At 33.5% G+C, this 24,463-nt stretch overlaps 1 protein-coding gene across 1 annotated transcript in view; it reads right to left on the bottom strand.

The window, feature by feature from the left end:
* EPHA3 (EPH receptor A3) overlaps nucleotides 1-24,463 on the bottom strand; it is a 362,146-nt gene that overhangs the window by 322,291 nt on the left and 15,392 nt on the right. The window contains exon 2 of the mRNA XM_060010492.1: nucleotides 21,305-21,369. Coding sequence (XP_059866475.1) covers nucleotides 21,305-21,369 — 65 coding nt within the window. The remainder of the gene's footprint in view (nucleotides 1-21,304; nucleotides 21,370-24,463) is intronic.

Here is a 24,463-nt window from a genome sequence, read left to right as displayed (position 1 = left end):
GTTGTGGAAGGGAAGAAATGAAATTTAAAACAGAGTGATCAAGGCAAGCCTTACTGAGAGGTTGGCATTTGAAGGGAAAAGAAATGAAAAATATGAGAGGAGGCGCCTCAGGGATGGGTTACGTTTGTAGAAACAGGGAGGAGTAAGTGCTGACAATCAGGGATAAAAGCAGACCTGGCTTGTTCAAGGTCACTGAGGAGGCCAGCAAGGGTGTTGCCTCATGAGGAAGGGGACAGAGTAAGGTCACTGACATCACTGGAGGGAGAGCACCTGGGCCTTCTAGGCAATTCTGAGGACTCAGCTCTGAGTGAGATGGGAAACCATCGAAGGGTTGTGAGCATAGTAACATAGCTGACTTAACACTTTAATTTCAAAATGGACTGTAGTTATTATGGGATAAAGATAGAAGCAGGGAGCTCAAGTTTTACAGTAATCCAGGCATAAAGATGGTGGTGGCCTGGCCAGGGTGGTAGCAGTGGAGATCATAAGAAATAGTTATATTCTTGATATATTTTGAAAGGAGAGTCTTTTCTTTCTCTTACATTTCAGTTCCATTGCAATTGAAATATAAGAGAAAGAAGAGAGTCAAAGTTGACTCCAAAGTTTTTGGTATGATCACCTGGAAGGAGGACATGGCCATGAACTGAGATGAGGAAGACTACAGAAGAAGTATATTTTGGGGGTGGGGTAGGGAGAGAAAGAAGAAATCAGTTTTTAATCAGTTTAATTTGAGATGGATATGTTAAAAAGGAAGTTGAATATACGAATCTGCGTTTTGGAGAATTCTGGACATGAAGAGGCAATAGCAAAGTCGATGAAGTTGTCACTAATGTGAAAGAAATAAGCAGAAGAGCAAGGTGTCTTATGAACCCAGTAGAGTGGGTAGGAAACGTTCCCATCTTCTCTCAGATTTGTATGCACCCTCCAAGGCAAAACTGAACTTCCAGCTTTAAAGGTCTCTTTCCCCAACCACTCCAGTTCATTGTGGATCTCTTTATTTTCTAAACATCTATAGTTTTTACTGTATGCATACCAGTTAGGAATTAACATATAGTGAGGTGCTTATTACACCTGGCTTAATTATATATGATTTATTGTACTAACCTATATTTAGATCTTTTTCTCCACTCAGCTTATAAATATACACCTAATATTTACCAAAAAGAAGACAATAAAATAATCCAACAATTGTACAGATAAATACTAAAAACTGTACCTTGAGAGACTCTTCTAAACTCACCCGGCTAATTGGTATCAAAAATGCTGGAATTTAGTCCCTAGTTCATAATGAATACTTTCAAATTGCTATTAACATATATACACTCACATTCCCTCTTTCATCCAGAAACATACTAACAATCACCTTGTGATTTTTCACATCCATTTTTGTATTAAATGTATTCCTATAATCATAAAAGTAATTTTTACTTTGTACCATATTGTGTCTTGATTCTGCAAAAATATTTGACTGGATGGGAAATATAAGCATGATCTTTTAGAAAATTATAAGTTTCTGAAGGTTGAAACCATAAATGAAAGAATAATGATCTGAATTCCAGTCTTTTTTTCATAGTAAGAGTTTGTGTTCCATTAGTCCTCTCTAAAATGTTTAACAGGATGAACATTTTAGGTCCTGAGAATTATTCATAAAAACAGATGAATAAAATCACCTAGACATCTTGAATGGTCCTGACCCTAAGTTAAAACTTCCATATGTGAAAAGAAGTTGGAGGTGGAGAAAGAATGTCTGTGTAGTTTCTGAGAGCCTTTAATCATAATAAGAAACAGCATGAGGAGGTTGTTTTATGTTGACCAGAAGTAGACAACTGAGAGTATTTTGTTAATTCTAATGTATACGACTTATGTATGTTGTGTTGCCTCATATTATTCATTGAGCTAGAGATAGGATTTGTAATTGCCAACAGATAAAGCAGAGAACACAGATACAAATTAATATGGACACCATAATGATGATGATTACTTTTGTGATCCAGAGAAAAATGAGTTTAAATACCCCAGAATGTATGTGAAATAATGTAAATAATCCAATTCACAATCTCAAGGTGGGACAGCAGTCTTTATCAAATGAAAAACTCCCTTCAAACAATGTTGTATTTTTGAATACTCTTTCAACATAGGACATCTATGATTTTTTAAAAAAATCCCCCTTTCAGCCTCCTGTAAATACCTCTCACTATTTTTAAGAGTAAAGGTGGATAGATTGCTGCAAACAGAATTTGGAAGAAGATTTTTCTTTCTTAAGTTTCAGGGTATACCAGACTATGAAATGAATTGGCAAATTTCACATGTATTAACATTTAATTTCTATATTTTATTTAATTTCTATTATTTCTAATATCATGATTCTATACAGAATGCAGAATGTATATATTTATGCACATAACCATATTAGACTTGGTTTTTCTAAAATATTATATGGTTGGTATATTAGTTAGTAATCATTTTCTACTGGTAGAGATGGGACCTGGAAAATCTTCACTAATATACAAGGTTTAATTTTCTCACATTAACAGGTTAGAAGTAAACAGTTTGTATCTGCTATGGCAGCTCCCTGAAATCATCGGTAGGCCAGGCTTCTCTCAGCTCTTTACTACATTGATCTAGTATGTGGCTTGCATCCTGATATTACAGGACGACTGCTGTAGGACCAATCAATACCCAAATGCCAGATTTCCTGTACAGCAACTTCTTAGAAGTTCCATACCCCTGCTTACATCAAACTCATCAAAACTTTGTCATATGTACACACTTCGATTTGATAGAAGCTGGGAAATGTATTCCTTTAGCACGGTACAGTGTCAGTCTGAAAAAAATAGGGGGTCTTCTTATTAGGAGAAAGGACTGAATAGATTTTGGAGTAGGCAATTAGACACAAATGACTTTCAGTGGCACACAATTCAGCCATGATAACTGGATCTGCCTCTCTGCTGCTTTTATGAATCATCAATTGCCCCATTCCCCTTAACAATACTTAATTTGTTCATAATATTTCTCTCATTACCAAAGTTAAAGCATTGAGCATGTTTTCTCTCATGGTATTTAATCCTGAGCATAACCAGGAAAAGGTGTTAGAACTTGCCCAAATTTGTAAGAAGCAAATCCTTTACTAAAAATGTTAAATTTATGAATGTTCGACATGCATATGATGCTCTGTTCTGCCTGTATCAATCTGTCATTCTGACTGTTTTACATGGGGTAAGCAATTAATGGTATGAAAAAAACTTAATACATATTAAATTCAAATTGATACCTAGTAACATTTCAGTAACATAGAATGTTGTCTATTTATCAGTATTTTGAAGCTTTCTCAAAGGTGTATACATGCATTTGGAGAAGCTACATTAATTTTCAAATTCTGGAAATGACCATTGATAATAAAATGAAGAATGTCATCTACTATCTACACTAGCAGGTCTCCAAAATGAGGTACATCAGCCCCTGCTATTGATATTTGTTTTAGCCTTTTTAATTTCTCCTTTTTTCAATATTTAATGTATATTATCTGTCTATACATATAATATAAACAAGTTTTCATATATAATAGGAGTATGTGTCAAATTTTACTGTCAAATTTCCTGAAAACCACAGATGATTTTACATCTAGTTCAGAATTAAGGTATTTGTTTAACTGATCAAACATTCCCCATGGAAGTCTAGTTGTTTGTTATCACTTTGACTTTCATATCTGCACTGTCTGTTGTGTGATTAGACACAATTGAACTTAGTTAAGTGTTAATTAACATGAGGTCATTCACATGCTACCGATACCCTTTTAGAGTCATATCCGCCTTTCTATCCCAACTGTATCACTGAACAGAGAGCCCGAGATATGAGGAAATGGATATACTGCAACAGAACCTATTGCTTATGGTAGGTTGTAGTCATACTTGAGAACAAGCTGGTACTTGTACATGGGAATACATTTTGGTGCCTTTACTTGTGAATTCTGTTACAAATTTTATTCCTTTATTACAAGGCCTGAGAGGAGAACAGAAAAATCTACCTAAAACTTCCTATTAATTAATATCAATCACCCCTCCTTTGTCTGTCACATATTGCCATGCCAGTAAATTTCTTTTTTGCATTTAAACTGTATTAACTTGCTTCTTACAACTTCTTAAATTTTATAGAGATTGAAAACTTTTATATTTTCTGTAGGATTTCTATAGTAACTTTTCTTACTCTTTCAATGCATTTAATGTGGGTAGTTTTTCAATAAGTACGCACTAACCACTTGAAGTTCATGACTAGTGTCTGATGGATGACACAGCATTTCTACATGACTAGTTTAAATGATTTTCCATTTCAGAAAGGGAAATCCTGAAGATGACTAATGTTTAAAAATAGTGCTTGTTCCATTTTTAAATCAGTACCTTAAAAAATATCTGGCACTGCCTCAGTAAATAGGTTATTTTTAGTAAATATTTATAGAATGAATGGAGAACTTTTCAAAGGCAAAACTTCATACAGTTTTTAAGTGTCTGTAAAATCATGTCAGACATACCTGGTTTCAGGAAGAAACCAATACTCCATGAAATCCAATACTCCAATACTCCACTGAACTATATAGAACACTTTACAATTGTTTTGGCAAGGTATTCTCTACTTCAACAGACTCCTGGAGCACTATGGGCCCTGCTGCCATTTCTCTGTCCCCTTTAAAGGACTATGATAATCAGTATGCGCTGGCTTTGAAATTTGCATTATGCCATTCTAGCTCTGTGACTCAGTACTTTCAGGTCCCAATATTGATGTGCATTTTACAACTACTTTATATTATATCATAAATCCAATTAAACTATATTTTCTATTTGCAAATATCTAGCTTAAGTAGTTCCTGAGAAGGACAGCGATTTCTTCTCTTCCTTTACAGACTGAAGTGGCAGTGACATGAATTGAAAATAACTCAGATGCATTCACCAACTGTTTTTACAAGTGAAATGACAAACAGACCTTTCCTGAGATGAGTAGATTGAAAAGAAAAAGTTATACACACACACACATATATAATATATATCGGATTAAATCAATCCTCAAAAGATGTTCCAAAAGGATGTTCTACTATTCCAAAAGATATGCATGATTTTTTAAAGCACATTTTGTCGCTAATTTAAGAAGCACGACTTTTCTCTGACCATTTTTCAATCCTTAAAAATAAGAAACCTAGAGGCTTCCCTGGTGGCGCAGTGGTTGGGAGTCCGCCTGCCGATGCAGGGGACACAGGTTTGTGCCCCGGTCCGGGAAGATCCCACATGACGCGGTGCGGCTGGGCCCATGAGCCATGGCCGCTGAGCCTGCGCATCCGGAGCCTGTGCTCCGCAACGGGAGAGGCCACAGCAGTGAGAGGCCCGAGGACCGCAAAAAAAAAAACAAAAAAAAAACCTAACTTTAAATTCAATTTGGGGTCCTGTTTCATGAAAGATGGAAACATTTTGTGTAACTTTTGATATTGACATGTGATCTTAATTTATTCATATGTTCTTTTCAGGTGCTCTTAAAAAAATTTACTAAACATTTCTTGTCTCCTTTGCTCATTAATTAAATTTTTAAATCCCCAAAGTGAAAAAGACAGAGAGTGATGGAGACTGAGAGCACAGTCCTCCCTGTAAAACAGTAAACCCATAGTCACTAGTCCCAGTATCTTCAAGACAATTTAATAACAGGTACATGAATAAACACTTATTTGTTATAATAATCTTTTTTAAAAATTTATTTATTTTATTTATTTAATTTTGGCTGTGTTGGGTCTTTGTTGCTGTGCACGGGTTTTCTCTAGTTGTGGCGAGCAGGGCCTACTCTTCGTTGCAGTGCGTGGCCTTCGCATTGTGGTTTCTCTTGTTGCAGTTGGACAGCATAGGCTATACGTACACAGGCTTCAGTAGTTGTGGCACATGGGCTCAGTAGTTGTGGTTCGCGGGCAGTAGGGCTCAGGTTCAGTGGTTGTGGTGTATGGGCTTAGCTGCTCCACAGCATGTGGGATCTTCCCGGACCAGGGCTTGAATCTGTGTCTCCTGCATTGGCAGGCAGATTCTTATCCACTGCACCACCAGGGAAGCCCCTATAATGATCCTTTTATATCAACTTTATTAAATATGCAGTTTTCATTTTAATATATATTTTAATTTCCAATAATAAGTAAATAAACACACACATGCACACACACGTGCATACACATGTGCACGTGTGTGGTATTGGTTATTTGTGTATTATCATCAACACACAAGGCCATTCATTCTCCCCCCCAAATATTAGTACATTCTAGGAATTATGCACTTCTGAAACGTAGCATCATTTCTCCCAAATGCTTTTGTCCTTCTCTTGTTTATTGAACTCTACTACCCCATACCCCACTAATTCTTTTCCTTTAACTTATCTAAGGTAAAACAGAGACTTTTCCACTTTGGTTACCTGCTTTTTTACCTGCTACGCCATGCTTCCTGTCAAAGGAACTGATGAATTTTTCCTAAACTTATTCTTTGCTAATATGTGGGTCATTCCACTATTTCAACTGTTAGTAGTCATCATCTCCACCTTTCTAACAATTTCCATTTCTGCCCTACGTTATACTTCTAGGCAAAAGTCCTCATGTGTGAGAATTAGTCATAAGATCAGGATCAATAAACATTTTTTCCAGAATTAGCATTTGTTCATTTTAACATTATATCTGATTTTTAAATTATTTTTATTTAAGTTTTCTTTCTTCATTAGATAATATTACTTAATTAAGCCAAAGATCGTTTTACACACTGGTGCCTCCTTCAATGATGCTTGCTAGACTGAAATACAGCAACAGGGAAGATGGAGAGTGGGAAGTAAATCCTAAAAATATTTGAGAAAGAATCCTTAGGAAATAGTGAAAAATTCTATATGAATAAAAAGAGACAATTCTCTCTTTTAGTATATTTTGGATATTAACCCCTTATCAGATTTGCAAATATCTTCTCCCATTCAGTAGGTTGGCTTTTTGTTATGTTGATGGTTTCCTTCTCTGTACAAAGCTTTAAAGTTTGATGAAGCATTATTTACAATAGCCAAGATATGGAAGCAACCTAGGTGTCCATTGGTAGATGAATGGATAAAGAAGATGTGGTATATATACGCAATGGAGTATTACTCAGCCATAAAAAATAAAGTAAAATCTTGCCATTTGTTATAACATGGATGAACCCAGAGGGTATTATGATAAGTCAGATAAAGAAAGACAAATACCATAAAATTTCACCTATATGTGGAATCCAAAAAACCAAACAAACAAACAAAACAGAAACAGACTCACAGATACAGAGAACAAACTGGTGGTTTCCAGAGGGGAGGAGGGTAGGGGGTTGGACAAACAAGGTAAACAGGGTTAAGAGGTACACACTTCCAGTTATAAAACAGAAAAGTCACAGGGATGTAATGTACAGCATGGTGAATATAGTCAATAATATTGTAATAACTTTGTATGGTGACAAATGGTAACTAGATTTATCATGGTGATCATTTCATAATGTATAAAAATATCAAATCACTATGTTATATATCTGAAATATAATATTGTATATCAATTATACTTCAACAAAAAAACTGGTTTAGCTCAAAGAGCTTACCCACCTGAAAACTGACTGAGTCCACCTAAGAGAATGGTTTTATTAAGAATGTTTGTAATGGATATTATTTTTAAAAACTTTCTATGTGTTCACCTGAAGAATCTCTATATAAAAGAAAAAATATTGTATATGCGTATCTGTCTCTATGTGTGTCTGTATCTCTCTGTATGTGTGGATACACAATACACAACTAAAATAAATTTCTAATACATTTGATTTAGAAAAAACAAAGCAAATTTATTAGGAGCAAAAATTTTGATAATAGTGATTTTAGGCAAAATAGTATCTGTTTTCCAATCCTCTCCCTCTCCCTTTCTCAAATAGATCACCAGGAAAAAAAGTTCTTTATACTTTATAGAAATCATTTTTTTCTTCCTGTAAAGAAAAAGAAATTTGTCTATTTTTATAAAGGTAGATTTAATTTTATTTTAATCTGCTGAATGCTCTATGAAATCCTGTGCCATTATCAAATGCATGCTATTGATAGTATAAGAATGATATGATAATTATTCCCTAATTTGTTTTAAATTATATGACTAAAGTCGGTCAACCAACTGTTATAGTTCAATTAGTAGATTGGCCTATTCTCACTTTTTTTTTTCTCAACTCTCATTAAACTCTCATAGCCTAAAAATTAGTTTAGGGAATTAAGAACTATAAACAACTGCAATTCACCATGACTACAGATTCAAAGTGTTTGGAAAATGAGAAGCAAACCTAATATTTGGGACTCTATTTAACCAAAAATAAATCATTGAATGGTATTGTAAAAGTAATGAAAATGTAGAAGAAATATACCTTGTCATCTTACAAGTGATACTATGCGAAGAAAGGAATGTCTTGATATGTCCAGATATTCCCTAAGTATATTCCACTGAAAGGTTTGTTATAACTTGAGACCAAGAATTATGTTAAAACGAAAACAAAAACAAAACAGATCTGAAAAAGAAGCAGTCCTCATTAAGTAGAAAATGGAAGGAACACATAGACAAAACTTCTTTGGTAAACTCAGAATTCAAAACAACATGTGTAAAACTAGAAGTATAAATTGAAAGTCAAAGCAAATACAAAGCAGCATCATACACAGAGGAACCTTAAGTGCTCATTGCTAAGTGAATGAAGCTCTTCTGAAAAGGCTACATACAGTATGATTCCACCTATAGGACATTTTAGAAAAGGAAAACTATAAAGAGAGTAAAAAGATCAGTGTTGTCACAGGAGGGGGAAAGGGGTGATATAGGCACAGCACAGGGGATTTGTAGTGTAGTGAAAATGTTCTGTGTGATACTGAAACAATGCATACACACATTATGCATGTGGCAAAACCTAGAAAATTGTACAACACGAAGAGTGCACTCTAATGTAAACTATGAACTTTAACTAAACTATGAACTTCAGTTGAAATCATCAGTACTGGTTCATCAAATTTAACATACATACTACAGCATTGCTAGATGTTAATTATAGGGGAAACTGGAGAGAGTATATGTGAACTCTGTACAGAGTGCAGTGTACTCTGTACTCTCTGTTCAACTTTTCTGTAAAACTTCTCTAAGAAATAAACTCTATTATTAAAAAAAAACTGATGAGAGTCAAACTTATACATGGTAAAATATATTAATGAATAGAAACTGATGGGAAAAAAATTCTTTCACACTAAACGCAATGCGGTACCTTGGATTGGATAGTGGAACGAGAAGGATGTTAGTGGAAAAACTGGTGAAATCTGAATAAAATCCGTAGTTTAGTTAATAGTAATATAGCAATGTGAATTTCTTGGTTTTTAGAAATATTACTATGCTTATATAAAATCTTAACATTAGGGGAAACTTGTGCATATGGTAGTGTTATGGGATCTACCGTCTTAGCTTTGCCACTTTTTTATAAATCTAAAGTTATTCCAAAATAAGCAAAATTTAAAAACCAGCATCATACATGGTTATGAAATAATCAACAGCTAGAATTAAATGTCCAAACACCTCAGACCATATTCCTTCTTGTCTCTGAAAGCTGGATGTACGAGAACGAGACAAAACATGCTGGTATGCTAGAAACTCCTTGTGGGCAGAGATTGTTTCTCACTCTCTTTCTACTCTAAAATGTCTAGAGTATAGACATTTACTTGTTTATACTTGTTCAATTGTTCTCAGTTACCTAGAATCAAATGAACAAATATCTTATGAAGCCACTTATTAGTACAGCTTGTGTTGTATTAATCAAAATGACAGCTTTTTCTTGAGGCTTGCTCAAAGAGAAGCCACATTATATATTCCAAAAGAATATACATAAGAGCACCATATATTTCTGTAAAAAGTATCCAACAAAAATTTACTATTTTAGCAGTTCAGAAGACAAAAATGTTGCTAATAATTTTGAGACATTTTAAATCTTGAGGATTTATTGGCTAGAAGATAACACATCTAACCCTTCTGTTTGAAGACTAGTCACATTAAAAATGATGTACTAATTTTTTAAAAGATCTCAAAACATTTATTGGTTCTTATGAAAATTGAGAGTAGTTGAGATTTGTTTTGGTTATGAGCTAACATTTAAAAATACTGTTTCAGGGCTTCCCTGGTGGCACAGTGGTTGAGAGTCCGCCTGCCGATGCAGGGGACACGTGTTCGTGCCCTGGTCTGGGAAGATCCTACATGCCGCGGAGTGGCTGGGCCCGTGAGCCATGGCCGCTGAGCCTGTGCGTCCGGAGCCTGTGCTCCGCAACGGGAGAGGCCACAACAGTGAGGGGCCCGCGTACCGCAAAAATAAATAAACAAAAATACTCTTTCAATGCAAGTACATTTAGATTTATATTTGAATCTCAGCTAAAATCAATTTCTAGTTGTCAGAGAATAAGTTAAGAATCTTTAGGCAGAAAGTGACAGCTCAGTCCCTGGATCATAAACCAAGATGTGATGAGGGGATACGGATACACGAGAGAATGGAGAGCTAATAATAATCCTATACAACTCAATTTTCTTCTTGGCCTTATGAAAGATCAGCATTTTCAACTGCTGAGAAAGGTAGCTCAACATTGACTGACATATTCCAAAATTTGTTTATTATTTAGGGTGCTGCATGGCAAGACACTCAGACAAAATAGTCCTGAAATTCTATGAAGTATAGTCTCTTCAACATTAAATCACATAATCTTGAATCCTTCTCTGGTACTGTCCGCAGACCAAGACAGAAAAGATTAATGAAAAGACCACTGAACACAGACCCAGAGAGCAATGATATGACCTTGCGCAAGTCACTAAGACTCCCTGGGCTTCAGCTGCTTGTCTGTGTACTTAAGGAATTGCATTAGAGGACTTCTAAAGTCCCTGCTGGCTCTAAAATTGATTACTCATTCAAATATATTCTACTGCTCCAAATAAGATAAAAATTTGCCCCCTTTATTAAAAAAAGTGAAGCAGCTCTATCAATAAACATTTTCACAAATTTCTAGTTATTTTTTGTTTATGACTACGTTGTTGTTTACTTGCTTTTTCAACACTCAAGAGAATGGGTAAATTTAAATAAAAATGATCACTAATTCTACTTCAAAAAATGATTACCCATCCAACATTCAGGATACAGATGACAAATATTTCTAGGGCACAGTTTACAAAATTGATTCATATCATCCACAAGCTTTAAACTCAATTGAAGACTTTTGAGAAAATCCATAAAGTTTATGGGTACCAGCTGTCTTGATTTCCATGGCATAGAATAAGTATCCAAGTTCAGATGGAGTGTTAAAGTTCTTTGAAAGCATCACACTGAATCTCTCCTCTCTTCCTGCACTGGCCAAATCTCCTGGTTGCTGGGTTCATGGTCTTGTCTCTTCATGTTGAGAAGGGAGATCTCTCCTCACATTTGTTTCAAGTTTAGCTTATTCTTTTTTTTTTTTTTTTAAGTTTAGCTTATTCTTAACCATACACCCAAAAGAACATTAACGTGTATTGTCATATGGAAGGGAAATTTGATTTTTACTGTTAGAGCATCTTATGCCCTCTTTTTTTTTTTCTTTTGCTTTGTCTTCCTTAGTTTACTAATTTTCATTTCTACTGAGTCCCCCAAAGGTCTTACAACTTATTCAATTTGCCAAATTTGGCTTCTCTTTATTTTATGGCTTTATTATGAAAATGACCTATTAATAAAAATTCTTTTTGATTTTTTTAGAATATTCCTTCTTGGAGGGTCAGCAAAATAATGAAAATTTAACCTATGCCAAATCACTAAGATGTATAACCAAAGGAATAGAGGGCTGATCCTAGGTTCCTGTAATCTATCGTGGGAACTTTCACAGTGATTTCCAGCTGCTTTTTCTGGTGCCTGTCTGTTCTTTGATTACAACATCCTCCATAACCTCTTTAAAATACTGCCTTTGAATTATCTCCAGTATCTTTCGTGGGGCACATAAAATCGATCATAAGCTGATCTCAGTAACTTTCTAGGAATGTTTCATAGTCATTTCCCGGACAACCTTATATTCTAGTAACTCCTTGATGGGGGAACTTTCATATCCCTTATTCCAGTTTCACTATCACTTAATTCAGGGCTTTTCCAGTCTTTTGGTTTTAATGTTATCTCTTTTATCATGAGCAACGGACACGGATGTATAAGTATCTTCAGTATTTACAAATACTGAAGATACTACATGCAGCTCAAATTGAGCTCCAAGATTACATGAGAGAAACTTGAGGATTCTAAAATTAATCCCTCTTGCAAAAGTGCTAAGAATAGACTCCCCGAGTTGCTAGTAAAATACCTATTTTTTTGCTGTGTGTTTATTGTAAAATTCTAAATTTAAAAATATCCAGAGCTATATTAATCACAAATTATGCATAGTGCTGCACTAATTAAGAGTTTGGAACAAACTACAGCACTGTATCAAGCAGCTGCTGAATACCTTCATAAGTAATACCTGTCTTATTACAGCAGATAACGATTTTCTAGCAGTGATTCCCAAACTTGAACAGCATCAGAATCACATGGAGGGCCTGTGAAAAAACAGGTTGCTGAGCCCTGGTCCCAGGATTTGTAATGTAGTAGTAGGTCTTGGTTGGAAGCTCAGAAATTTGCATTTCTAATAACTACTGTTTACAAATTTAAAAGAATTTCAATATATTAGTTTTTAAAAATATATTTAACTATATATGACTCTGTAGTTTAATATATATAGTTTTATATATAAACTGTAAATACATAAACACACATATATATGTGTGTGTATATATATGTTAAACTGCATCATTAACAGAATGAATAAAAATAACTTGTAACCCAGACTATTCAGAAAATTGAGTACACTATCCCCCTTGATGTTTTCCTTCTTATGTCCCATGTAAAGGGGATAAATGACTTTAGCAACTCCCAAGAAAGCTGAGATATTACATTTTGGTAGTTTTTCTTCATATAACACTTCTTGAATAAAGTGAGCATCACAAGCAGAAAAAACAAACAAACAAACAAACAAAACTGATGGTAATCAATGAGCTATGAAGTTTGTAGAAATACTTCAAGTGGTTTGTATTGTAAATATTATAACCTTTAAATGTTCTCAGGTCCAATGTCTGTCATTTGGGACATGGGACTTATTTAAAAAGTGTTTTATGCCATATTTTTTTACAGGCCAAATTTAATTTCTTTTTCAAAAGGCTTTCAAAAGAAATTAACCATCAGAGAATAATAAACCTAAAGGTCAAAACAACTAATTCATGAAATTTAAAAAAAATAATTAAGGAGTAAAGTAAATAAGCAAAACTTTTGGGAAATTATTATTTTTAAAAATTCTTGACATAGTGGAATGACAGAATGGAAACTCGTCTCTATTGGAGTACATATATTTATATCCTATATTCAAATGAAAACCTGGAAGCTTGAAAACGTAGTGCTTATTCTAAGTATGCTCTTTAAAATATTAAGGGAACTGGACATTTCTTAGCAATATAGAAATAGATATTCAGTCTGTCATATACTATTTTGCACATGTAGCAATAAATTTAATGTAAAATAAGTATGAAAGTCATTATTTTTTTAAGTTTAATATCTATATTTTGGTTACTTTTATTTTAATAATCATTCATTTTTGATCAGAAACTACATTCACTTGAAGTTGCACAAAGTTAAAAGTTTTGGTGTCAAAAAGTTATTATTTTTTAAAAATGCTATTAATATGAGAAATCACTAGAAGCAAAACTTTGTTTTTGATTTGAATGTTTTAAAAAGCTACTTTAAAAAACAAATATGAAATGATCTTAATAAATTTATGAAATATTTAAACATTCAAATTAGAGATGAAAATTATTTAAATATGTCTTAGCTTTTTATATAACTTTATAGTCACTGTATGTTAAGTAAGAATCATGTAGTACAAATTTGTGAGCAAAGCTGAAATAAATAAACCCATCCAAATATGTTTCAGATCTCCTCTACTTTAAATTCCACAAAGCTATACATCAAAGTAAAAGAAGTAAAGTACATTGCATGTCATATTAAAAAAAATTCTAATCTAAAACCCCCAAAATATAAACAAATAATATTTTGATGCAGAGAGGAAGATTCACATAGAAATATACAACATTAACAATGGAAAATATTTTCTATTCTTTAAGCACTAATAAAAGTTCTGTTAAAACAAATACAAGATAACATTTTAATTTTTATAAATTAAATGTTGCCAGAATAAATTCTATCTTTGCTGATTTCTACCACTTATCCACATGCCCCCTTCTTTTATAGTGTATTTTGTTTCAAGGAAAGGTTAAAAAAACCTATGAAACTTTGTCATGTTTTTCTAATTGATCAGACAACCTTCCTTGAAAGGTTAGCACAATAGGTAAAAGTGACACATTTAAAATATATAGTGTTGTTCATTCTAGGCAAAAAAATGTCAATGACCAAGAATCACATATCACATATGTGAATAATTTGATTTTCCTGGATGGACTATTCAGCATATGAAGCAAAATTTGGACTGTGATTCATAAAGGCAAAGTCCCCAGTGGTTATTGTTGACACCCAGTTGTCAAAATATTCTTCCTGCATTTCAGACACCATTCACAGAGCGAAAGCTAGAAATCCAGCAGATAAGACTTTTAGAATCCAGACTTCACAAATAGCAATAATTCCAATATCGAAGGCACATTATAGTATACTGGAAACTTGTTTTAGAGAGTATTTTTATTATTTCTGTTACTCTCTATGATTCATTCAATTCTAAACATTTCTAGTTTTAGTTAAATGGAATTTACTTGCAGGATCCTAGCTTTTTACTCTTAGAGGACAACCTATATAATTTTCAATATAGAGCTGTCTTTAGCTAGTTTTCTTTTTCAGTTAACTTCCAATTCATAGGCTTGTAGTATTTTCTAAATACATTTAACTAAATAGCTCTGCTAGTACAAAAAATAACATATGTAATATAGACATAGACATATATCTACACTATTATATATGTACGTTTGTATATTATATATCTGTAATATATACTCATATATATACAATATATATACTATAGTATGTATATATTATAATTTTACTTAAGTTTACACCACTGAAAAGAGAGTGAAGTCATTACCAGACACCATTTAAAATAACAGACTAGAAATCATCAAATTTTCTCAACAAATGCAAAATTAGTATTAGTTTAGTTATCCTTCCTTGTTTTGGAAAGCTTTTATTATGCATTTATTCAGATAATGTTAATTTATGGACAACTAATCCACAAACTTTAAACAAGGAGAATAAAAGGGAGAATTTCATGAAATGGGAATTGGTCTCAAAGAGCTTTCAGTTTCCAGGCTTAAATAAATATCAATGAAATCACTGCAGTAATGTATAATTACAAGCTGTAGAGGTACAACAAAGAACAAGGCAGATGAGCTTAATAGGTGTTCTGTCCTAGTCTGGGGGGTGCCAGAAGGGTAGCATATGAGAAATAGAAGGTCTCCCTGAAGAAAAATATTAGTATTCTGAGGAAATTCTAAAAAATTCTAAAAATTATTAAAAATTTAAAATAAATTAGACACCCAATTTACCTTATTTTGATTCTTTCAATTCAAAATGTAGTTCAAGATTATATGCGAACTTTTATCTGTGCAGATTCAATGAAATAACAATCATGTGTTGTCAAAGGCAATATTTTGGGCTCTTAATTGAGAAGAGGTGTTTGCTGGCACCTCAGGCAATACTATCAATTTTCTTTCCCCAAAATTCAACTCCTAGACATCAAGTTTTGACTGAGATTTAAGCAGACATATGAATGAATTTACCAAAAGGTTTTGTATTAGAATGGGAAAACCGTAAAATTTATCTAAGATTAAGAAATGATATTTGTATATCTCTTTTACATACATTAGTATATATATACTTATTCATAGATAGATATATAGCAACATCTCATTTGTTCAAGTGTCATTCACTATAAAGCGCTGTGACATAGAAATTACTGTTATCCCTCGTTTAAAAGTGAGGGTAAGTATTAATGAAGGTAATAGGCCTGTATTAGATCATACTGCAATAAATGACAGAGCCAGAATTCAAATGCAGATGTGCCAATTCTACACGATGTGCTTATTCTATTTTACTATTCTGCCTGTTTTCTTTGACTTCATACTAAAGCACAAAAAAGATAACTTGGGAAAATACAAATAACATTGTAGGACAGAATTATGCATTTCCATAGCCTCAATTTAGAAATTAAGGTATTTGATCAGGAGAGAAAACATTGGATTCTATCAGGAGGCCTTTAACTGGAAAGTATGAGAAATACAAAAAGAATGGATTTAACAGGGAACACGTATTTTTCCATGTAACTCAGTGGTTCTAAGATGTCAGGGTTCCAGGCTGATCTCTCTAATGCTCTCTGGGTTCCACCTTTCTGGCCATTAAGGGAGTGCAGGTGCTCCAGACTGGACATTGGACTATCACAGGGCAAACTCAGAGGCACAAAGCACCTGGCCTCTTCCCATCTCTTTTTATTGGAAGGAAACCTTTCCCATAAGTCATTGGAATTCTGTTCCAGTCTTATTGGCTTCACTTACTCTTGCCTAAACCAATCACTGGCAAAATGACTGTAATTATCATGATTTGCTCTCAGATAAATCAATATTCACCCTGCAAAGTGGCAAGAGGGGTCATTTTCCAGGAACACATGGGAGGGTGAAAACCTGAATAATTTCAGTGTTCTATCAGCAAGGAAAAGCCAGGGTACAGATACTCGATGAGCAACCAATGGGTCATCTATTTGCCAGGAGAGTGTTTTTTATTTAAGTACATTATCACTGTTAAGACACCAATAAATAGCTAAGGAAACTTTTAGGGAAAAAAATCTAAAAGAATTGAAAAGAGGGGGGTGGTATAAAATTTTTAAAAAATCTACAACTGTTGATTTTGAGACTTCTCATTTCAGACTATTCTTTCACTATACCCCCCCCCCCCAACCCTCTCTTCATTCTCTTCTCCTTACTTGAGTTTCTTTGAGTCCAGGTTCTAGATGCCTTTGTACTGCTTGACCATCATCTCAATACTATCCTAAGTGAAAACTGTGTAGCCTCCCTCCCTTTAATCCCTCCTCTGGGGTGATACATAGACTAAGACACTGTCAGTCAATCAATCAATTTAAGTACTAGTCATGTGTAAACCAAGGACTCTTTCTACATTGTAATCCAGCAACATATATGGGCTTTGATATATGTTGATTGTCCCCTAAATCAAAGAATATTCAAACTATTGAACTATTTACTAAAATTTCTGAAGATAATTAAGCCCAGAATTCAAAAATTATAATTCATAATTTACAAGGCCAGAGAAGGTTAATTGCTTGTCTAATTTATTAAAGTGAACAAACTTACTACCAGAAAATATCCATGTCAAATAAAACTCTTCTACTGAAAAGTGAACTGCTGTTCATGACCCCCTTGATAATTTCAGTTTACAAGTTTGAGTATTATTTTCATGAAATTCATTTAGAGAAAACCAAAGTTTCATTAAACTTCTTCACAGATACTTATTTGGGGAATTTGTCCCATGCCTAATAGTATAGTACCATACTTTTCTGCCAGGTTTCCTCTAAGATTTGAAGCACCATTTGAAAATAGAGATAGAAGTAATCCTCCCAAGAAAATTGCATAGGTTAATTGTAAGGTTTTATGAATGAATATATCTCTGGGGAAGAGGGTAAATAGAAATAGAAAAACATATACATGAAGGAATGGGTCACTCTTGACAATTTTCCACAAAATACATTAATTTTATATGGCTCATGTGATATAATCATTCCATGAAAGATTCATTTCAAATTTGGAATGAATTATTGGCTTATTTCTTAAAATTTATATTTCAAAAGATTTGGAATTTAGAGCTTCTAATGGGAGTATCGTTGGGACTTAGAGAAGTTGCTGGCAATCCCAGCTCCTCGTGGAGTGACCATAGCTCCTGCTGGAGAGCTTCATTATCCAAACCCTAAGCAAGGGTTTCTCAACCTGGATGCTGTCATTTTGGACCAGATCATTCTTTGCTGCCCTGTTTTTTGTACAAAGACTAGCAGGATGCCTGGTCTTCCACACCAGATGCCAGTAGTGCCCTGCCTTCCCAGTTGTGACAACCAGCATATCTCCATACAAATATCTCCATGGGGCAAAATCAGAATTGCCTCCTGCCTTATCTACCCCTCATCACATGGAGAACCACTGCCCTAAATCAAAAGTGCAGGATTTTCCATGTCGTTTGTGACAACATGGATGGAGCTTGAGTGCATTACACTAAGTGAAATAAGCCAGACAGAGAAAAACAAATATTGCATGGTATCACTCATATGTGGAATCTTGAAAAAAAAAAAAAAATCCATAGAAACAGAGTAGAAAAGTGGTGAGGGTGGGGTATATAGGGAGAGGTTGGTAAAGGGGTACAAACTTTCAGCTATACAAATAAGGCCTGAGGATCTAATGTATAACATGGTGACTATAGCTGATAACACTATATCATAAAACTGAAATTTGCTAAGAAAGTAGGACTTAAATGTTCTCACCAAAAAAAAAGAAAGAAAGAAAGAAAGAAAAGAAGAAGAGAGTGGGATATTTCGATAATTCAGTATGGTCTGACATTGTTATAATTTTTTCCTCCAAGGTTTATATTTTAGTTAACCTGCAAACAGATGCACTTTTACTTATTGGGGTTAATTAATTAAAACAATGACTAGTTCAAAGTTGTTTCCAGCTATCATTTCATTTTTTTATGGAAAAGCTTGCATCATAGATATCACTACTGATTTAACTATCTATTCCCTTTAAAACCAAAACAAACACAAAATTCCTCTATCCTTGTCAAATTGAAAATGACAATGATCAGGCAATAAAAATGATTAATTGAATCTAAAGGCACAAACAATCATACAAGCAAAGATGTTAAATCCCAAACTTAAATTGACTCAAGAATTGAGCTTTCACTCAAGAATATCATCAGTTTCTCAAAACGAAATGAATATTAATGTCACATTTTCTAAATTAGTGCTACTTATTTCCTCATGGACATTATGGTTAACATAATACAGGGGGAAGATTTAAAGGAAAAATGTACTACAAATCACCCCAAGACAATAATTCACATACTTGGTTTTTCTTTTATTTTAATCATTTGGAGCTTAAGGTATTATAAATATCATGATCTGTTGAGGAGATTTTTTTTTTTTTTCCTCCCTGCTGGTTTTAATGATAAGCTTGGAGAACCTGACTAGCTGTTTCAGGCCATTTAATGCATCTGAAATAGTGAAGTAACAGCTGCAAGAAGACCAACCAGGAAAGCAATGAAGAGGAGGCCGGAGCGCCTGAGGTCAGCTTTCTGAGGCTAACGGAGAGACTGAAAACTGTTCATGAGAAAACCATAAGCGATTCCTAGGAGAAAGGAGGTAGGAAACTGGGCAAGAGATGAGAAAAGTCAAGAGGCCAGTTACCCTGAGGAGTGTTTCTTAAATTTAATGTGCTTAGGAATCACCTGGGACCATGTTAAGATGCAGATTCTGATTCATCTGGAGTGGGGCCTGACAGCCTGCATTTCTAAGAATCTCCCAGGTTTGGACTCTGCTGGTTGGTGCATGTGTACACTGTGTGTGGCAAGGTTCTAGAACATCCCTCCCCACCCAACATTTCTCTGGAAGTAAAAGTGAACTTTGTTCATGATAAAATCTATGAGATTAACAAGGTAAATGAATTCATTTCCCCAAATTCTCAACATGGAGAAATGTGTTTTCTTTATACCTTCTTTAAAGGAAAATAAGAGGTAGACTGCTGCTTTGATATACAAATTAACTTATTGTTTACTATATATATATATATATATATATATATATATATATATAAGTATCAGTATGGTTTTTGCTTTTCATATCTCCTTAGGCAGCAAGTTTCTATGATATGTTATCTAATGGAGTAATGAAAGACTCAAATTTCTAAAATCAAAATCAAAGTTACGTTTGAGTTTTGGATGATGAGTTTTAAATGAGTTTTCCAGCTCAATCCTGAGTTTCAACTCATTCGTTATGACTACCCAGGATGTGCTTTTACCCTAACCATTTGATTCCTTTTAAACCTATGGGAAAACCAAACCTTGGCTTACTTCATACTCTTCCCTTCTAAGCAACTAAACAAGGCCTGATAATGTGATAGGTTTTGGCATCATGTCAGTGTCAAGGTGCACCAGGAAGAGAAGCAGATACAAAGATGACAGATAGATGAAGTATCCCTGATGCAAAACATCCGTCGGGGAAGAAGAAGCTGGTAGTAAAAATTAGTATGTTTAGGCACAAAAATCTAAAGACTGAACACCAATACTAAGTCGATGTAATTATAACCTCTTTGAAAAGAGGCTGGCCTAGAAAAAAAAGGAATATACACATTTACTCCTATCACAAATATTCCTAAATAGCACTTTGCATTTTCCACAGCCTATCCTTGGAAACAAAACAGATATGTTTAGGCATTTTTTGTACAATTTTGTAGGAACAAAAAATTTCCAAATGTACGACCCTCTTTTTCTGAAAAAAGAGAAGGAAAATTTTCTCACACAAAGGCTCATCATAAATATTCGGGTCCCAAAATGCTATACACCTCAGTAATCTGTGTCTGGCTTGACAAAAGATTAAAGGTATATACAGTGCTTAGAATTTAAAGGCAGTCATATTTTCCTAAATAAAATGTCCGGTTTTAAACTGAGCTAGACAAGCTGAAGACACTTTAAGCAAAGAAATTAAGGCAACACAGGCTTATACTGTTCACAAATACCTACCCTATGTGGAACTGTCACCACAGTTGATTTTAAGGCTACAACTCTGGAGGCAACCATCTCCAAATACACACTTTCTACATTACTTAAAATTTAGAGTCTCTCCTCAACTCACCTATTTTGACCACATCACAAAAAAAATGTTAGGTGATCACGCTTAGATCATCTGCATGATGGTAGTAATAATTAAACTGTTTAGTTAGTTCATTCAAGCAATTGATAAATTCAGAAGGGGAAAAAATACTTCAAAACTCTCAATAGTTCCATTGGATACAAATACTAAGCTGTGTTAGTCCATGTACTGAATATACTGATAAGCACAACTTGTCATCAGAAGTACAGGAATTCCTGTTCCCAATAATTCCTCCTGCTCTCTAAGAGAGGCAATGGACAGAAGAATCATGTTCCTTTTAATAGTTCACCAAACTCACCCCATGTGATGGGTAGGAGATCCAGCCCAGCTCCCCCTGAATTGTTTTTGAATCCAGTAGATCGACTAAAAGAAAACACAGATAACACAAAAACAGTTGAAAGGAATGAATTCTATTTACTTCTGTCAAGTTAATGTTGTCTGTTGCTGATATAATAATATCAACGTGTTCAAAAAACACGACTCTGTTCATTCTCATTATATGTGTATGATGAGTAGAAGAAGGGAATTACAAAGAAAAGCAACCACATGGAAAGTTAAGGGATCAAAAGTTTCTGTGACTTTTTAAACTGTTTATGTTTGTTTATATATATATATTGTATATTTAATATATTGACAGAATAATTACAGGTTTAGAGAGGACACTATAAAAATACAAAATAGGAAACATTAATGCTAACATGAAATCAAAATAACTGCAAAGACCATTAAATTTAATAAATTGACATGATTTCACTATAAATTAGTTAAGTATGCTTCCATAATGAATCGTATTTCTTTTTGTACATATTTTGATATGACATCTTCATATTGTCCCTGTTTGCCAAAACCAAACATACTATAATAAATACTGTATAAATTGTGTACTTATGTAATGAACAAAATGCTTAGCTATCAATTTGAGGAGAAGCCAAAGCAAAAATATGTATTATAATAGCGTAGCGCTTTGTAAAGCTTTACTTCTTTAAAAAGGGTATTGTTACCCAAAGACTTTAATGATTTCACTCAGAATTTTGTGCTAGTTATTAAAAAGTCTGATGAATAATAAAATATAATAAGAATGTAGTTGCATTTTGAATATATTATTAAAAGAGAAAGACAAATGATTTATTTTCAACCCAGAGAGTATTAATTTGAAATGGACTGGAAAGTAAAATATAAAAAGATACTTTAAGTTTAATTAATAACAAAGGGCTCATGTTGATTGTCAATCTGTTAAATAATGGAAACTATAGTTTTTCCACATCCTTCTTCTAAGTTAGAAAACAACCCCATGATTGATTAATGGAAGATGTAGAAGAAGTTTACATAAAATATGCAGGTACTATTAACATGAACCAGAGCAGGTGAATCAATAAGTATAATAACAGACAGTCATTTTGAAGGGTTCCATATATTCACAAATCAAAACATAATGTTAATACATGCAAAGCACAACATGACCATGTGTTGTCAATAAAGGGCTTCCTGATGCATGAAAAGCACCACCCTTTCTTTAATCATCCCAATTATTTTCTTACAAAGGAAACATTAATCATATAAATGTTAAGAAAAAGAATTATTTTGATTGATGTTAGAATTCTAAATTTTCAAGCACTGCTTTTTAAAAGAAGATATTTGGTTAGCTGGTTAGATGATAAATATACTAGATGAGTATAAGAAAAATTCCTAATCATTAAGATAAAAAGATAAAGTTCTCAGAGGAAAAAAAACACATAATCTTAACCTATTACACTGGAATTCCTTAATGATTAAACTTTTTTCCCCTCACAATAAATTAATCCCAGTGAGAAGTAATTATATTTAGATAAAAGAAGATAGTTGCTGCATGGATTACATAGTGTAATTTCCATAATGGAATTATTTCCCAGGATATCAGTTTGGAAATTAACAGTATGCTTAATTATATTGAAATTATCTCTAGAAAATGATTTTTAAAAAAACTTCTACCAATTAATGTCATGGATAACATTTCAGATTACATAATGTTAAAGAATTTTTGAAAATATGAGAATACATCCTCACCTTTAAAGTATGTTACCAACATTTATTCTGATAGACATACCTAGCTCAGTTGTTGGTTCTATCACATTCAGCAGTTGATTTCTCTGAGTTTTACACAGGATTTGCATCGTAGAATTTACAGGGCCAGTATTCATAAATCATTGGATCACATTTGTAATACCTTCAGGGGTTTAAATGATTCAATGTTTTTGTGTGTATGTAATAATTGAATATGTACTAAATGATGAATATATGTTATTCCACCTGCTAAGATGAATGGTTGATTTAATTTCAGTATTAATAACCAGAGGAAAAAAGTGTTTGAGGCAAGGAAGATATAAATATTTTCTCCACTTAGTAAATTACTCATTGGAACGTAGGTTGTTAACTAAAGAACTATACCCTTAAGTTTTCTCTGATGATAATGATGAGGGGAAAAGGACTGGCTTTATCACATCAGCATTTGGTTTCAACTCAAAGGAGAAAGGCTAAACCAAAAAGAATTGTATTGCACTGTCAATTAAAATTGGTATAAGAGATTAATTTAATTTATTTCATTTACTCAGAAATTGAATTTTTAGTGCACTCCATTTAGCATGAATGAGGGAACACACAATTAGCAGCATTACTCATGATTCTGACCCTCTTATCTATCAAACATAATTAGGTCTGCACTGGTTATCTCACAATGTTGCTGTGATGATCAAATAATATAAATTTAGTTAAAGCCACCTGAGGTTATTACATGCTATACAGATTCAATGTTCTTGTAAACTTAAAATATTATCTAACAACAGTTCCAATACAATTCTTCTGAATGGTATTGGAAATCAACCATCAATATATGGCCTAATAGAGAAGAAAAGTGACATCAAGACACTTTTTAAAAGCACCTATTTGTGGTTTATAAAGTGCTTTTGTTTATAGCCAAATAAGAACAACACAGTCTAAGAATTCTAGCCACTTAAAGTCAATGGTTACTAGACTGGAACTTGCCAGGATATAAACCTCAAGGCTCCTGTGATCTGTTGTATAGCAATCTTGAGTGCAGCATAATTGAGATAAGGAGAAGAGAAAAGTTAATGGAATTTGAAAGTCAACCTGCTGTGAGTGATGTCTCTGGATACATTGACTAAATCTAACCTTGCAATGCAATATCTTAAACCCCACACTGATATGGGCAAGAACATTAGTTACTAATGCTTTTCCTCTCCCAAAAACGCTGTAGACCTGATCATAGCCTTTCAAGTAGTGCCATTATTCAAATGCCAGGGCAGATAGAATTGTGATGTACAAACATATTGTAGTCTGAGTTTTAATGACACTTTGTAACATGGAATATTTATTTTAATTGCTAAAATTTTTGAGTTTACAATTATGAATTTTAACAAAAATATTAGGAAATTATTCTTAAGGGTAGGTGGGAATATATCAA

Source organism: Delphinus delphis, chromosome 4 (assembly GCF_949987515.2).
Source record: "Delphinus delphis chromosome 4, mDelDel1.2, whole genome shotgun sequence".
Classification (NCBI taxonomy): domain Eukaryota; kingdom Metazoa; phylum Chordata; class Mammalia; order Artiodactyla; family Delphinidae; genus Delphinus; species Delphinus delphis.
This window is presented reverse-complemented; position numbering and strand designations above follow the sequence as displayed.